Below are 18,584 nucleotides of genomic sequence, written 5' to 3'. Positions count from 1 at the left end.
TGAAAAAAAAAAACACTTGGAAAGTCCTGCATGTACTCAAACAAAATGAAATGTATTGTATACAAAGTAATAGCAATGTTCTTGGATGACTAGCTGTGAATTACTTTGCTATTCTCAGTAGTACAATCATCCATGACTATTCTGTAGAAATTATGAAAATCCCTATCTATACGCAGAGAAGGAACTGATTGCATCTGAATATAGATTGAAAGATTTTCTCTTTTTTATTTTCATTAGGGTGGGAGATCCATGTTTTTTTCCCCACAACTTGAATTTTATAGAAATGTTTTGCATACACAATTGATTTCTTAATTGGGGATGGGGATAAAGGGAGAGAACCTAAAACTCAAAAATTTTAAAAACAAATGTAAAATCTTTGTTTTGTTTTGAATGTAACTGGAGAAATATTAAATAAGTTGAAGAAAAAAATTAACTTCAAAAAAATTTTGTCCTTATAGCCCCAGCATCTAACACAGAGCATGGCAACAGAAGGATTACAACAATAAAGCTCTATCATCTTCTACTTCATATTAACCCTAATCTTTACTAATTCAACATTTTATTTACACTAGAAGTTTAGCACCTTAAATATGTTTTAAACAATCTTTTTACCACTGGGAGAAAAATACATTTGACTTGTTCTACTAACTTTATGTTAGAGTTTTAATTTAAGAAATATTTACATTTAGGAATCCATTCAAAATATAACAGAAGTAAATTAGACTCATAGTTTGTATCTAAAAGTAGTAGGTTTCTACAATCTGAAATCATCATCTTTTTTATACTGTTATGCAAATGTTTCTTTTATTCCATAAATTAACAATTCTTTAAAAATTTTAACTCCTTAAAAAGACTTTAGGATTTCATAGATTAAGAGCTAAAAGAGAATCTGAACCTCTTATTCTTCACATGAAGAAACTGAGCCCACACAGGGAAAATGATTTGCCAAATTACAAAAAGTCAACACTTCTTCCCCTTGGACCATACTGCTTTATTTCTGTAGCACTGTTATTGCAAAACAGCCTTCAAACTCACCAAAATACATTTTTGATGTTACAGATTTGCCGCAAACTCCATGGGATTCGAATTACCTGTTGTAAGAGTGCCAAAGACAGGACGTCTATGTCAGTTACCCTCGAGCAGTGTGCCATTTTGAGAGATGAACATCAGTTGCACAAGGACTTTTTCATCCGCGCGCTGGATTGTATGAGAAGGTACCATACAGCTGTTTTCTGCCTCTTCCTTCTCCACCCCTCCCTCAGCTTTTCCTGCCTTCATTATTTCAAATGCATGCCATACTCTGTGATCAAACACTTAGTGATACTAAGAGGATTTTGATTACTTGCCATTTGTGACACAAAAGACAAAAGAAATTCATTTCTTCTGTTATATGCCTTTAGTCTATAAAGGAAGACTCGACTCCATTTGGGGGTTGCTTAGGGGTATAAAGAGGGAGGAAAGGATCATTCTCCTTTTTATTAATAGCCAGGGAATATATATTTCACCTTGATTCATTAAAACATAAGTTGAAAGGTATGTGTGTTAGACCTGGAAGGAACCTCAGAGATGAGGTCCAGTGCCATCATTTATCAAATGTGTCCTTATTTGAAAAGTATTTGTATTAAAAAAAAATAGTCTTAGAATGTTAGTGTGGAATGGAAACCTTAAGATCAAATAGCCACATCTCCTCATAGACAGATGAGGAAGTTGAGTTCCAGTAAGTGACTAGTCCAAAGTGACACAATTAGCGTCAAAGCTTGATCCCTTGTCCATTATTTTTTCTTGAGTATCCTCAATAACAGCTCCACAAAGCTTAACTAAAGCACAGGCTTCCAGAAATATGATCAGTGAACACACTTCTTCTGTAGTTTCTGCATTCACCCTGGTAACCTCCTTCCTTAGAGTCTTTTCATATCACTCATCAGAAGAATAGAATAATATTTGAAAAAATAAAGAACACTATAGCAACACAAATGGCTTAAATACTGTGCCTAAAGTCATGCTTCTGGATTAGATTCTAAAGCAATTAAATCCAGAGTCAAGGCAGTAATGGAGGAAAAGTGCCTTGTTTGCAATGTCCATCAACAAGGACAGACATTAATTAAAAAAGTTAAACAAACTTGTTTTTTGCTACGAAAGACAGATTAGAAGACTGCCCACAATGTGAGTGGGCAAGTCTGCCCTGCTCCCAACCTGATATTTCCACATAATACATTGGAAAGGGCTTCTGTTTCCCTGAAATGTCATTAGAATCTCAGGTCTCTTTATCCTTTCAGCGTTGTAATGACAGTGTTACCTTTTATTTAAGGTTAATTAATTAATTAATAATTACCTAAAAATTAAGATTTCCCCCCCATGAGAAACCCCCAAATTTCCTTACTTTTTGTCATTTCATATCCTTTTGAGCATTTTCATCATCCATTTCTTCATTTTGGGATCAATGGGTATAGGTATCTCAGAGCATTGATATGAATAGCTTGAGTATAAAAAACCCACCAAGTTGATGTCAGACGTATTTATCCAAGTGTTAGATGCAGGACCGTGGTACAGAGTTCTTTATTGCTCATTAAAGAACACCATATAAATTTGACAAGATGAGTTTTATACAATGAGAAATGAAGACGTTTGGAGTATGTGATACACAGGTCAGATAAACCCTATGGACTAATAACAATTTAAATGAATATGCCATATCTAAGGGTAATATAATCAATTTGGAGCTATCGTTTGAGTCTAGGAGTAAATGAAAGTAAATAAAGTATTCAAGTACTTTGAAATATAACACTAGAATATATAATGAGGTAATGTGCTGTAGCAGATAGAGATAACATTAAACAAAAGATGCCTCAAGTTTAAGTTTTGTCTCTCACACATACTTTCTTTGTGACCCTAGATTGATCGTTTAACTTCTCAGTCCTCTAAGAAACTCTCTTAAGATTGTAAGTGATAGAAAAGATATTCCTCATATCATGAAGTTGGAGATCCAGTCCTTATTTCTATAACTAAGGGATAAAGGGGTATATTTCATATTATATACAATTGAAGGAAATTATATCAAATCCTGAACTTCATATGGCATGCTGTACTCTTCCAGAATGAGAACAAGCTAGATAATGAATTACTTAGTGGGTTACCTGAGGTGATAACCTTTAACCCTAGAGTAATTTTAGGTATTCCTCCAAAACATTTCAAGAAGTGATGATCTCAAAAGGACTCTGACCATCTTCTAGGTATTGGAACTCTCAATGTTTCCAGAAAGCTCTTGCCTTTAATTGAAGAACCACCATACAAGGTCAGATTGTAATCAGTGAGGGGCCCTTTAGATTAACCTGAACTAAATAAAATTCCTAAGGAAAGCCCAGCTGTTCTTACTACCAAGAAATGGTTTAATTTTGCATTCAAGTGCCTGGCCAGGAGTGAGCTGAGGCTCTCTGTCCCCAGAGCTGACAGTAACCCCAGGAAAGCTCAGCATCTTTAGATATTCTAAAAATAGCCAGAGTTTGTCAGCATGTGAAGGAAGATTTTTAAAAGCTAGGTGCAATATGTCCACTTTGAGCTATAGGTGTGACATCTGATAAAGCTCACGTGGTAATGGTCCCACTTAAATGAACATCCTGATGTGGGACTCTTTTTATTCCTCCCTTGATACCAAGGAATTCTGACTTCCTATTTAGAATCTACAGGAATTTCAGGACTATAATAAGTCAAATACCCTAACTCTAACAAGTCTCCTTATTATAGTTTCTAGAACTGAAAATTTTCTGTGCACTAGAACTAGTGTGTATCCCATATGATTTTGGACCTTCATTTTCCTTTTTTCCCCCTGAAGCAATCGGGGTTAAGTGACTTGCCCAGGATCACACAGCCAGGAAGTGTTAAGTGCCTGAGACTAGATTTGAATTCAGGTTCTCCTGACTCAGGGCTGGTGCTCTAAACTGCATCACCTAGCTGCCCCTGGACCTTCATGTTTCATCTCCTTTATGTCCCTTAAGTTGTTTAACCTTTCTGCACAATCACATCACTTTATATTTCATTCTTTTATTCATATCACTAGTTCCAGCATAAGCTCACTAAAACACTCACTCCATCTCCATTTTTAATGCACTCCATCCAGTTAGTCTCAGGGGCAAGGAGGTGATAGAAACTTCTTTTAAAACCCAAGGGGAAATTAATCACCCTCTCAATCAATTTCCTTCCAATGTAAGACTTTTTCAACTCAAAACATAATATCAGCCACCTCCTTGAAGTCTATTTTTTTGGACATGTAGGGAAAAAGGAGTTGCTCAGATGGTCAATTCAGTTTATGATATTAAAACATGATTACTAAAGCCTTGACTTTGAGTCAAGGAATTAAAACAATAAGAAACAGAAGAAAAGACATGATAAGAAGGGGTGATGTATGAGTGAGGTGAATGGAATCTAATTTTTATGTTAGAAAAAGCTACCTCCTCTTTGAGTTACTCTGCTGGAGTTCCAGCAGCTCTATTGTTATAATCCTCCTTTGTTAAGTGAGCCTTCATCTTTGACAACCCATTTCCCTATCATGTGATCAATATTGTCTATAGTGAGGCAAAAACATAACTCACATCTGAGATTCAGTTTCAGCTTTTCCACTGATTTTCTTTGTGTTCTTGGGCAAGTCACTTTGTGTGAGTTCCAGCTTCCTTTTCTATAAAATGAGGAAAGCATGCCCTCTTTAAGGTTCTTCCAGCTCCAGTATTCATTATGTACGTGGCACTACATACAATAAAACTATATTCATTCAGACCCACTATCTTGGAAAGATAAGAAAGTTAAAATTTCTAAAAACTGGGTAAAATATTCATCAATTAGGGAAAATAAGCTTGCTAGTAAATTTCTGTCATAAATAGTTACATGGGGGTTCTCGATATTAGCCACCTTTATTAAACCAGTCTTTAAGCTGCTTTATATAAAGGTTTGTGCTAGGAGTTGAACATAACAAAATTGTTCTGAAGTGCTCATGTTCTATTTGATTGATTCACATTTATGTAGATTAGTAAATATGATACTGTCGTCATTTGAGAGTTGAGATACCTAAGGAAGACTTCTTGGAGAAGTTGATACTTGAGTTAAAGTTTGACAGGATTTAAAGCTACTGAGATTGAAAACCAGTAAGATGGATCACTACAGGCATGAAAAGTGATTTATCCAACAGAGGCAAAGGATGGTTTGGGGAAACCAAATAGTTCAAATTGTGGAACATAGGGTGTGTGGCACAAGATAAAATTAGGAAAGAAAAATGAAAGATTAATTAGGGAGAGTCTTAAAGGCTTTGTACTTTTTCTTTAGGTTGAATCCTAGTGATTCAACAGAGCATCAATGAAGGTTTTTGAGAGAGAAAAGATGATCAGACTTGTATTTTAGATTGTTTTGGCAGCTGTGTGGGTGTTGTTTTAGGAAGAGCAACAGCAGCAGCTATAATCAGGAGATCCAATAAGCAGGCTGGCACAATAACACAAATGAAATGACCAGGGCTCTAAGTGTGGAGGTAGTTATGTGAAATGGAAAAAAAGGAGACAGATATGAATGATTTACAGCTAGAATTGACAGATGTGAATGGTGTTAATACATTATTATGTGTCATACATATACATGTACAATAATACATGTACAACAGTAGAGTTAATATGGCTGTTGAAATTGTTATCACAAATATTAGATTTACTCTAAATTTTCATTGCATGGACATGGTTCTGCTGTCTTTTTTTACCCTTTAATATCACCTAGGAACATTTCTCAAAATGGATTTGTAATAGCTTCAAGCTAAATGGTTCATTGTTATCTTTATTCTGTTTAGCTCAGTGTGAGTAACTAAGCTCCTCTTCAAAAATGAAAAATAGAGTATCTTAGCACAGGCACATGCTGTGGCGATACTTCTAAGTGTAGACAGAACCAGATTAAAATGTAATAATGTGATTGGGAAATATTTAACAAAATTGAAAAAATACAGCAGAAAACAGGTAATTTTAATTTGTGATTTTTAAGTTAAGATATACCCAGCAATGAGTCTTATACAAACTGTAGGGACACCAAATTTCTATTTGAATTTGCCATTGTTGACCATGTGCAGAACACTGAGTTGGGGATTAGGATAAACTTGTATTTAAATCCCTTTTCAGATATTCACTAGCTCTAGGATTCTGGACAAGTTTCTTGACCTTTAATGAACCTCAGTTTTCAGATGTAGAAATTGGAAATAACACTGCTATTTACCCCATGAAATTGTTGAGGATCAAGTGAGATGATACCTGAAAAGTGTTTCCCTTGACTTAACTCTGTTTTAAGTAATATTCGGAAAAATTCATTTATGTAGACTTTTAGATTCATGAAGTGTTTTTATTTTCTCTTCATAAAGTCTTGGGACAAAGGAAGCTTATTTTCTGCAAAAACAGAGAATTGGTCTGTTCATCACATAATTCATAAAAAAACCCATACATATCATACCATTTTTCAGAAATAATATTTTCTTGTTTAGATTATATACATTGTTGTTGATGTTCCTGAGCAAAGGAACAGATGGTAAAAGCAATGATTTAAGGGAAGGCTTGGCACTAGTTAAATAAATTCAGAACTAATGTTTTAAAAAATAGTGTTATTGTGGCACAGTGGATAAAGAGCCATCTTTGAAGCCAGTCAGGATTGGTTTCAAGTGCTTCCCTGAAGCATACTGGCTCTTGGACTCTGAGCAAGTTCCTTAAGCTGTCAGAGTCACTTAACACTCTAGGAAATTAAGTTGCAGAGAAGACGCCAGCTGACACTTCTAAAAGTGCTTTCCCCATCTAGGGAGTTCCCTAAGTCAGTGAGATCACAGGCCAGGTCCTTTCCCAGAGTCCCTATGTTTCACAGAAGGGACCTAGCCTTTGTGAGATTTTTTGAAAGGCTATTTTTTTGTTCTTTTTTATTTTTTTTTTTTAATTTCGTGACTGGGTTGTTTTCAGTTCCTCGTTTTTCCTACTCTGTTTCAGTACCATTAATGCCTTTACAATATCACTTGGAAAGACTCATACAAATCTGGCTTGATTTCTCCTCTCCCAAATATCTGCTACAGAAACCAACTGATTTGTGATAGTACCTGAAGAAAGCTTTCTATTGTTCGTCCATTTTCATCTCTAAAGCCTTTCCTCTGTTCTCCACCACAGGCTCCATAATGCATCATTGCACCGCTTAAAATCTACATCAGTTCATTGCTTTGTAATGATTTGCAGAGAGCATTTTTAGAAACCTTTCAACCATGATGCTAAACACAAGGTGGGATTTGAGCACACACACTAGTTAGACTAAATTATGAAAGCTTTTCTTTTCAATAGCTGGCAGCAAGAGACAAATTCTGTTTTGAGTCAATTGTATCTGTAAAAATGGAGGTTGACATGACACACAATTACATTGCTCTATTCTCTCTCTTTTTTTTTTTAAATTTGATGAGCCTCAGATTCTGGTGAGATTGTGTCACTTAGATGTCATACAATTTTTATTTACTGACATTTACTGGGTCTACTGACATTACTTTATCAGTCTTATTCTTTTTTTCCATTCTTGTAAATTTATTTATTTTTAATACCCATTGCTTTAAGAATCATGTTGGGAAAGAAAAAAATCAAAGCAAAGGGGAAAAACCAAGGGAGAGAGAAAAAAACAGAAAAAAGAAGTCAACATAGCCTATGTCGATTTACATTTAGTCTCCTTAATTCTTTTTCTGGATGCAGATGGCATTTTCTGTCCAAAGTCTATTGGAATTGCTTTGGATCACTGAACCACTGAGAAGAACCAAGCCTTTCATAGTTGATCATTGCACATTCTTACTACCGTATACAATGTATTCCTGATTCTGCTTGTTTCACTCAGTATCAATTTGTGTAGATCTTTCCAGTCCTTTCTACAATCAGCTTGTTCATCATTTTTATAGAATAATAATATTCCATTACTTTCATATACCACAACTAGTTCAACCATTCCCCAATTGATGGGCATCTATTCATTTTCCATTCCTTTGCTACCACAAAAAGAGCTGCTACAAATATTTTTGCAATGTGGGTCCTTTTTCCTCCTTTATGATTTCTTTGGTATATAGACCCAGGAATGGCACTATTGGGTCAAAGGGTATATCGGCCCTTTTCTTGTTATTTTCAGTCATTTTTAGTCATGTCCAATTTTTTGTGATTCCATCTCAGCAAAGATGTGGGGTAGTTTACCATTTCCTTCTCCAGCTTATTTTACAGATAAGGAGACTGAGGCAAACAGGGCTAAGTAGACTTGCCCAGGCTCATACAGCTAGTGTCTGAGGTCATATTTGGATTTAGGAAGTCTCTAAGCCCAATGCTCTATCCACTGTACCACTTAGCTTCCCATTATCAGCCATACCAATTCTCAATTATTTTATAGTCAATTATTAGAAGTTATTAACAAGAATAATTGTGGCATTCAATTAGTCTGTAAATAATAAATGCCTACTATAGGCTAAGTTCTTCAGCTAGGAACTGGGGATACATACATTTGTGGTTTTGTAACATTATAAATGTTGTATTGGGATATCAAATACTTATTTCTCTTACAATGTAGGGTTTAAATTCTTGATTTTACCATTTAAGCCATGGGGTAGAAATGGGAATTCCATATCATTCATCATTAATACAGGAAAAAAACAATTTTTTTTGCTAAACATTCTTGTCTTCCATGAAATCTTAAAACAGTTATGAGTTCCCGCAGATTTAAGAGAAGTAACTGCATCAAATTGATGTACATTCTTTTTTAGCAGATATGGATATGTTTTTTCCATTAAAGTCAGAACAAGTCATGGGTAAGGGGATGCAAATAAGTGTGAAATTCTCTCCTATTTTAGGAATACAAGGGTGTTTCTTCCCACCCCCAATTCTCTATCCTCAAATTTATTTTTGAAATCATCTCTATTTTTGTTTCCTTTTGTATGTTATTATCAGTTGCTGCTGTCTTTCTTTCTTTCTTTCTTTCTATTATCCCTGGGTCATAGTTCCAAGAGAAAGACAAACATCAGAGATTGAGTTAATTGTAACTCACCAGGTGTCCATGCAGCCAGGGAGGGTTGAGATTATGAACATCACCATTACTCTAGCACTTTCTCTGATCTGCTAAGTCTTCTGTTCCTTAGTGAAGTGCTGTTATTGATTCTGCTTCATTCTACAACTGTTGCCTTTAAACAGAAACAGAATTGAGCCATGGATATGTCTCTTACATTTTCAGATTATCTTCTCCTTGAGAAAATAATGCCTTTTCTATCATTAAACCAAATCTGATTCCATTGCTGTTACTTTCCTTAGCCTTCTTACTTGGCAAATATTTATTTTTTTTTACAATTCTATTCAAATCAGTGAATATATATCGAGCACTTATATATAAGATGAGAAGCAACCTAGGATGGCTTTAGATTGATGAAGGTTCAGAACCTACCTCTTGTATGTACATGCATGTCACTTAACTTATCAATACCGTTGGTACTTGTACTCTTAAGACTTTAAGTGATCAAGTGGCTGTTGATCTTCATAAGTTGAGGAGGATTTCCCCCATCACTCCTCAAAGGGATATAATATGTTATGTTTGGACTTATACTTTCTCCCACAGCTGAATCCATTGGTTAGATCAAGCAGAGCCTGCAACTCAAAAAGTTTTCCCACCCTGGATCAGAGAAGGGATTCATCTTTATTTAAGTCTGTCCAATATAGACAGAGGGGCAAAGGTAGAGGCTGAATTGAACTGTCTTGAAGCTCCTCAAGCTGAATAAACTTCCCCTGTTGCTACAGTTCATGAGAATTTTTAAAAATAAATTTGGGGATTCCAGAACTTCCTCTTGTGCAGATGAGAACTTCCTCTCCAATTTAACTCTTAACGTTAGGTCTATGAAGTATTAAAAAAAATCGATAACTTTATTTAATGGAAATGGTTTCCATGATAATGTTATGTGTTTTATTAATTCATTTAAAAACACTTATTCTGAGAAGCTATCTATAGCATCAATAGCCTGCCAAAAGCAATCATAACATTAAAAAAGGAAAAGAGCCCCAATTTTAGAGATTTTTCTGAGTCATAAGAAAAAATTAATTGACTTGCCCAGGGTCACAGCCAGTAAGTATCAGAGATTGAACTTGCGTCCAGATCTTCCTGCCTCCAAGATCCAGTTCCCTGTTCACTAAACCATGATCTATGCCAAATGTGAGACCCATTTTTATTTGCACAGAATACCTGTCTATTTATGTATCTATGTATCTGTTATACAATTGCAATTTTGTCTATAACACAATTCCATAAATATTATTAAACATATGCTAGAATCAAGACATCCTAAGTACTGATAAGGCATCACCCTTTTTCTCAAGGATCTTGAAATCTAGTATTTACTTAGTAAGATGGATATACAAATACAGGGCATGTTGCAATGATAATTTTTGTTCGCGCTCAGTAGAGAGTTGGGCTAAATATACAGATCTGAGAATCATCATCATAGAGATGGTAATGGAACTCTTGGGAACTAATGAGAACACCATGTGAGATGGTGTAATATCCTTTTTATATTTCCAAATTAGCACATAACTAGGAAATTGTGTGAAAACTAGACCTGTTCTTTAATTTGTTTCTGGGAAATGCTTAATCTAATAATAGCAATGTGCCTTACTATGAAACAGGCAAACCTTACAGAAAAGGATTGCCACTTTTAAATATACCTAAGAGAGGTATAAATTGTCATTATCTTATTGAAATTGTTGCTGAAAATACTCAATACATGCTGAGCCATATGATCTGGTATGTTCCAAATTAAAGAAAATTCACTTCTCTTTCATCTTCCAAATGGTCTCCCACCTTGTTGATTACCTTTCTTAGTACTGAATGCTTCATGCTGCCCCATCCTTCCCTCAACAGATCTCTCCAGTATTCAAGCCCAGTTTTTTCACCCTCCAAGCCCACTGCTCTATCCTTCATCCCATGGTAAGAAGACTTAGAAAATAACATGCATAATCACTACTGGATAATAAGTGTTAAAGGCAATGTTTGAATCCAGTTCCCCTGATTTTGAGTTCAATACTTTTTATCTACATCATGATCACAGCTATAGTTATAAAATAAAGAGAAAGAAAAATTACTTCCAAATGCATACAACTAAAATTTGTTTATTAGAAACTTTTTTCATTAATAGGAACAATGAACTAGAAAAATGTTTCATGATCAATAAAGAATATTTGAATAAGATCAGGATCAGTAAAATTGGCTACTCTTTATATAGCACTTAAAAGATTTCAAAGTACTTTTGTCATTTTGAATTAAACCTCCATGACTGATATAAAATGTGTGTGTGTGTGTATTTGTGTGTGTGTGTGTGTATTTTATTTTATTCTTGTGGAGAAAGAAACTAGCTTCTATGGAAAAGACTTTTGTCTACCCCATAATGAAAATAGTTAAATTTTCTATTGAAAATGTGTTGCTCAGGCTTCAAAAGACTGATAAAGTAGATAGAAGTGATTGCAAAAGAGTGACAAAAGACAGAGACAGAGAGAAACAAAGACACACAGAATTTTTGGACATAATAGGGAGAAGTTAAAAACTTAGTATTTAGCAAGCACCTAGCACAAAGTAGACTAGTTTTTACAAAGTAGATTAATTTTTGTTGTTTGTCCTTCCTTCTTGAAATAGCCATGAGATGATGCTATTTCTATTAAACATGCAAGTGAATTGGATTTAAATGAGAGATGGCTCTGCAAAGTTTTCAGTCTCACTTTCTCCTCTGGAGCCATCTGGGTCCATTGGCCAGATACAGATCAGGACATGATTAGATGGGTCATCACCCAGATGCAGTGAGAGTCCTTGGACTTTTTAAATTAAGGTCAGTAGCATAGGTCTCATTTTGTCTGAGGCATTCGTTCAGAAATTAAAGCTACATAAGGAAGATGGTTGTTGTTATTGTTATACCTCCCTGATAGTCATGGTCCTTGTTGAGAACAAAAGACAACCTCTTTGAGTAAAGCTAGCCTGTAATTGGAAGACTCCCTTCTTTCCTTCCTTCTTTCCTGCCTCCCTTCCTCCCTCCTTCCCCTCCTCCCTCTCTCCCTCCCTTCCTTCCTCCCTCCCTTCTTCCCTCCCTCCCTCCCTTCCCCTCCTTCCCTTCCTTTCTTTCTTCCTTTTTCTTCCTTCCTCCCTTCCTCCCTTCGTTCCTCCCTCCCTTTCTCCCTTCCTTCCTTCTTCTCTTCCTTTCTTTCTTCCTTTTCCTTCCTTCCTCCTTCCCTCCTTTCCTCCCTCTCTTCCTTCCTTCCTCCCTCCCTTCCTTCCTTTTCCTTCCTTCCTTCCTTTTCCTTTTTTCCTTCCTCTTCCTTCCTTCCTTCCTTCCTTCCTTCCTTCCTTCCTTCCTTCCTTTTCCTTCCTTCCTTTCTTTCTTTTCTTCCTTCTTTCTTCCTTCCTTTCTTTCTACCTTTCTTCTTTTTCCTTCCTTCCTTCCTTTCTTCCTTCTTCTTCCTTCCTTCCTTTCTTCCTTCCTTCCTTTCTTCCTTCCTTCCTTCCTTCCTTCTTTCCTTCTTTTCTTCCTTCCTTCCTTCCTCCCTCCCTTCCTTCCTTCCTTTCTTCCTTCCTTCCTTCCCTCCTTCCCTCCCTTCTCTTTATCCTTCCCTCCGTCCCTTCCTTCCTTCCTTCCTTTTCCCTCCTTCCCTCTCTCCCTTCTTTTCTACCTTTTTATCCTTATTTGTCTCTCTCCCTCCATCCCTCTTTTCCTCCCTCTTAACACATATGGTATTATATCCTTACCTACCTATGCTCTTAAAAGCAATTTTTCCCTCTTTTGAACCTCTGGTGAACCCTCGTTAGATATCTTGGGATTTACTGGCTAAATTTCTTTCTTAATGATCAGGACTTAAAGCAAAATCAATCTGATTCTAATTGGCTAATAGGTCCTAGGGAAAGGTAAGTAAGAAATAAAAAGAATGACCTTTTTTTGCCTAGGCAAAAAAAAATCATCTGGGAAGGTAAACCCTTAGGGTTTTTACCTTCATGAAAGAAAGACCTCTTAGAATAGGTGTGAAAAGAAAAGAAGTATTTGCACACTATTTTAATCCAATTCACTTTACCTGAATGATGTTTTGGTTGGTTTTGAGAATGAAAAACAAACAACAATTCATGCTTTTTTGCTAAATACTATGCTTGATGAAAAAAATATAGGGCTTTTGTCTAGGATTATAATGACCCAGTAATCCTCTACTAAGGAGATACAGAGAAAACATTTCTGGTTGAGCCACTGACAGGGAAATGTCTCAGTGATATTGAGAGAAAGAAGGTGACCATAAAAAAGTTATATAGAAAGAACTCTTATGAAAGAAGGGAAGGTTAGGATTAGGATTAGCTTTGAGCATGTCAGTTTATCAGCCTGTAAACCTTTCTTAAGTGCCTACTGTTACACACTTAGGCAATAATCTCTGGAATTAAATATGCCTAAAGAGTTTACAGCATTGAATAAATTGTATGAAATTAAGATATAATCTTTAATGTTAGTCCAAGAATAAGGGAGAACCTCCAAGAATTATGTGGAAGAAAGATTCCTGTTTATATCTTTGATTTTATTTGCGTGAAAAGTTTGTTCTTTTGTTTGTTTCAAAAACTTACTTCTCAAGTTTGTGCTTGTTTTTTTTTTTATTACTTGGGTTTGGTTGTTTTGTTTTCTATAAAATTTAGAAAGTTGATAGTTGTAAAACTGTGGGAATGTTAGCAGCTCCCCATCATGTGATTGCTTCTTGGTTTTTATTATGCCCCACTGCTCAGACCAAATTATAGCATATTACTGACACTTATTAAGAGCCTGCATAAATTAGTCAGTTTTCTATAAGACCCTACTAAACTGGAGAAGTAAAACTTATGTCCTAAATTTAATATTATTACCAAATCAATCTTAAGTCTTCTATTCCCCAGTCTGAATAATCCCAATTCTATATGGTTAGGTTTTGTTTTGTATACAGATGTAATCAACAATCAAATAATTATTGACTACACTAGTACTCCTCATACATTTTCAAGATAAAATTTATCCTCTCAATTTTACTTATTTTTTGAGACCAAGTATTCTCATCTCATTCAGCCTAGATGTCCAGGGGTCCTCCTTTCAGACCCAATCATACTACTGATCTTCATGGGAGCTTTTACATTTCTCACCTGGATTGGCTCCAGGTTAGGCAATCCAGTTCTCTCCCCCAGCCTACCCATTTTCTACATCCTCAGGGATCACCATATATTAGGCTTAAAGTGAACAAGTAATTAGCTTAGCATTATTGCTCAGATCTCTTGAGAGCAAGAGATCTAACAACGCCAGCCTCCCTAGTAGCTGGTATTATAGATGGCCTCTCAGTTTTTCAACTGAGAATTGGACTTTATTCTTAAACTCTTTTATTCATGGAAATTACATAATGATATAGCATACCATATATTCAGTCATGACTCCATTAATTTAGCTTCATAATATCAAGTTAAAGAATTGAGGGTTTTTCTAATTGCACAGAAATTTTTGCTACATCTTGTAATAGATATTTTCTTTTGAAGATACCCCTGACAAGAAGGAGAATATTAGAGCTGTCAGGAGATATTTTTGTCAGAGAAAGAGAATAAAGGCCATTCTGTTTCCTCATAAGATTGAATTGACTTTGTAGCATAACAGCTATCTTTGAAATGGAGGCATTTATTGAAAGGTATTGGTTACTATAGGAACTGAAAATAGCAGGGGAAAAAACTTTATTTTTCTTTTGAGAACATTAAAAATCTTTGTGAATTTATATATTTGTGATCATTTTCCCTTCATTGGTTAATGACCTGGCCACATAGACTTAGCTGAAATGATTGAGTTTTGCAGTTATAAAGTGAAATGAAGACATTGGCATCTAGGAAGATCTGTCCCCTTATGGGCTTTATCCATTGAAAATGATTCAAGGTCCATTTCTGAAATTTTAAAACTGGAATGATACTTTAATCAACCAGTTCTCTTAAACAATGAAGCCCAGTCCAGTCTCGACCTAAGAAAGTTTCCCTTCTGATAACATGAGTGACAAGTAGCCTGAGCTATTTCACCTTGGGCTAGCTTTAATTATTAGAAAAACTTCCCCAGACATTAAAGTTAAAAACTTTCTCTTTGAGTTTTAAGATCATAAATCAACCAATGAGCAAGTATTTATTAAGTATTCCCCATATAACAGGTGTTTTGTTAAACACTAGAAATACAAAGAAAGATAAATACACAGTCCCTGCCCTCCGAGAGATTTCACTCTGATGAAAGAGACAAGAATGAAATAAGTAGTTATATATAAGATTTATACAGAAAATATACAAAGTGTATACAGTTTTGAATTAAGTGTTGTAAGAAGTCAGAGATTCTATGAAGTGTGAGGGAGGAGAATATTCTAAAAATGGTGGGGGGATGACAGGAAAGAGCCATAGAGAGGAGACTTGGAATATTTTGTGTAAGGAAAAATAAGGTCAGTTTGAGTAGGCTACGGAGTAGGTGGAGAAGAGTAAAGATGACAACACTGGAATGATAGGGAGGGTCCAAGTTCTGAAGATGTTTAAATGTGAAATAAAGGAGTTTACAATTGATCTTGATTGGGGAAAAAAAGAACCAGTAGATTTTATGAAATAAGGAAGTTCTGACAGGATCAAATCTGGGTTTTAGGAAAATTATTTAGACAGCTATAAGGTTAAAAGGATTGGGATTAGGCGTGGAAAGAGAAACTGGAGTCAGAGACTAAGATTGAGCACTTGAAGGGATCTTAGAGTAGGAGTTCTTTAATTGGGGTCTGTGAACTTTTTTTCTTTTATACTAATAGCTTTTTATTTTTCAAAATACATGCAAAGATAGTTTTCATCATTCACCCTTGCAAAGCCTATCTTCCAAATTTTTCTCCCTCTCTCCCCACCTGTCCCCTCTCTTAGATACCAAGTAATCCAATATAAGTTAAACATGTGTAGTTCTTCTAAACTTATTTCCACATTTATCATGCTGCACAAGAAAAAATCAAATCAAAAGGGGAAAAAATGAGGAAGAAAAAAAAGCAAGCAAACAGCAATAACAAAAAGTGAAAATCCTATGTTGTGATCCACACTCAGCCCCCACAATCTCTCTGGGTGCAGATGGCTCTCTCCATCACAAGACTATTGGAACTGCCTGAATGAATCACCTCATTATTAAAAAGAGCCAAGTCCATCAGAATTGATCATCATATAATCTTGTTGTAACTATGTACAATGTTCTCTTGGTTCTACTCACTCCATTTAGCATCAGCTCATGTAAGTCCAGACTTCTCTATAATCATCCTGCTGATTGTTTCTTATAAAACAATATAGAATATAGTTTATTCTATAACATTCATATACCATAACTTATTCAACCAATAACTTCAATTGATGGGCATCCACTTGGTTTCCAGTTTCTTGCCACTACCAAAAGGGCTGCCACAAACATTTTTGCTCATGTGGGTCCCTTTCCCTCCTTTATGATCTCTTGGGGACATAAGTCCAGTAGAAACATTGCTGGATCAAAGGGTATGCCTTTTTTTATAGCCCTTTGGGCATAATTCCAAATTGCTCTTCAGAGTGGTTGGATCAGTATGAACTAATTTTTAAAAAATATTTGGATAACTCTCTTCTAGTAGGATTTGTTTCCTTTATAATCATATGTGTTTTATGAATGTAAAAATATATTGTAAGGGTGCAGCTAGTTGGCACAATGAATATAATGTCGAGCCTCAAATGAGGAAGATTGCTCTTCATGAGGTTCAAATCCAGATTCAGATACTTCCCAGCTGTGTGACTCCAGGCAAGTCCTGTAGCCCTATTTGCCTCAGTTTCCTCAAATATCAAATGAGTTGGAGTAGAAAATGACAAGCTACTTCAGGATCTTTGACTACAAAATCCCAAATGGGGTCACAAAGAATCTGACATGACTTAACAACAGCAAATTGTAGAAAGAGACCTGTAGGCTTTACCCAAATGAGTATCTCTGACAAAATAAAATTGAGAATTTATGCATGAGACACTACCCAGTTCAACTCCTTCATTTTACCTATATCAAAACTGATGATCAGAGAGATTAAAGTCACATAGATTGCAAGTGGCAGATATGGGGTTTGGCATTATATTCTCTGATTTCAAATCCAAAACTTTCCACTATTCTACAATGGTATTGTTCTTCTAGCCCCAGGATTGAACAAATAAAATCTTTTTCCCCCACATAAATGCCCTCCAGACACTTGGAAGTGGTTATCATATATGTACTTAAAATTTCTTTCCTCCAGGAAAATTAACAGCAGTTAATGTGGAGAATTTACCAAACAGGACATGGTTATTCTGTCAAAGTATTTTTTCATATGTATTTAGAATTATTTTATATCATACCAGATCAATAAATATAATTGCTTCCCTCTAAACATTTCTTCCATTTTGAAAGTTCTATAATGTTAGGATAATATTGGCAAATAATTAGGTTTAGAAATAGTAAGAGGAAGTAACTCAAGATCATTACTGAGTTTTGAACTTCAGGATTCTGTTGAACTTATATTCACACACCCTACTCACTGTACATGGAGTGAAGCCTCATAAGGGAGGAAAGAGAAGTATAGTAGAATTTCCAAATCATTTTTCTTTAGTTTTATTTTTGACACAAAAAACTGATACAATGTTTTGAGGAACAAACTTATTAAAATAAAAGATGAAATGATAAAAATAAATAGGAATATAGCTAGGAAAAAATTGTAGCAATGGTGATAACTTAGGATTAGGAGCTATGGAGCCATCTGAAACCACTCACAAAATCATGAGAATATTATCCCACATATTTTTATCTAGTTTAGATAACTGTCTTATAGTTAGATGAAGTATGTCTCATTTGGATAATTATGGAGTAGAAAAACTCATGAAGAAATATACTAAATAATAAATGTTTTTTAAATATATTACTCATTTTAATTTTACATCCCCTTTATTTTTGAATATATTTTTCCCAACCCATAAAGCCAATTTTTCCTAACATAACAAACGCATGAACTGAGTTTAGTAGTATATGAAGTATTTCATAACTATAGTTCCCAACTTCTGCAAAGAAAGGTAGAAAGTCCATTTTCAAGTATCTCTCTAGAGAATGTCTTTGTCTTTCCTATCATTTAAAATAAATTCAGATTTCTCACTGAAATTTCCTGCAGTGACTCTTGGAATGATTGTTTTCTTCCTATTTCTCTACCATTTAATCAACAAGCGCATCATTCAGTTTCATTTTCCTTGATGCCCATGTTTCGTTTGGTTTCCATGGTGTTTTTTCTTGAAATCCTTCCAATAATAACTTTCATTTGTTATAATAATTGCCAAATTGTTGTGTGAGAAACGAAACCTCAGAGTTATTTTTCCTTACCTTTCTCTTATTTTAAGAAATGAATTTTGAGTGTTGGAAATCTTTTTACTGTTTATTTTACCTTATGTTGTTGCCCTTATGTGTTTTATTTCTCCAGTTCTGCTTACCTCCCACTACACCTGTTCATATAAGTCTTCCCATATTTCTCTGCATTCTTCATACTTATCATTTATAAAGATAT

The 18,584-nt window shown here is 35.1% G+C and overlaps 1 protein-coding gene across 3 annotated transcripts in view; it reads left to right on the top strand.

Annotated features, from left to right (window-relative positions):
• The window catches only part of INPP4B (inositol polyphosphate-4-phosphatase type II B), a 767,278-nt gene that overhangs the window by 698,900 nt on the left and 49,794 nt on the right, over window positions 1–18,584 (top strand). For all 3 annotated transcript variants that reach the window (XM_031943193.1, XM_031943195.1, XM_031943194.1), the window contains one exon: window positions 1,060–1,214. In XM_031943193.1, the coding sequence (XP_031799053.1) occupies window positions 1,060–1,214 (155 nt within the window). The remainder of the gene's footprint in view (window positions 1–1,059; window positions 1,215–18,584) is intronic.

This window comes from Sarcophilus harrisii, chromosome 6 (genome assembly GCF_902635505.1).
Source record: "Sarcophilus harrisii chromosome 6, mSarHar1.11, whole genome shotgun sequence".
Lineage (NCBI taxonomy): Eukaryota > Metazoa > Chordata > Mammalia > Dasyuromorphia > Dasyuridae > Sarcophilus > Sarcophilus harrisii.
The sequence above is the reverse complement of the archived record's forward strand: the minus strand, read 5'-3'. Positions and strand labels throughout refer to the sequence as shown.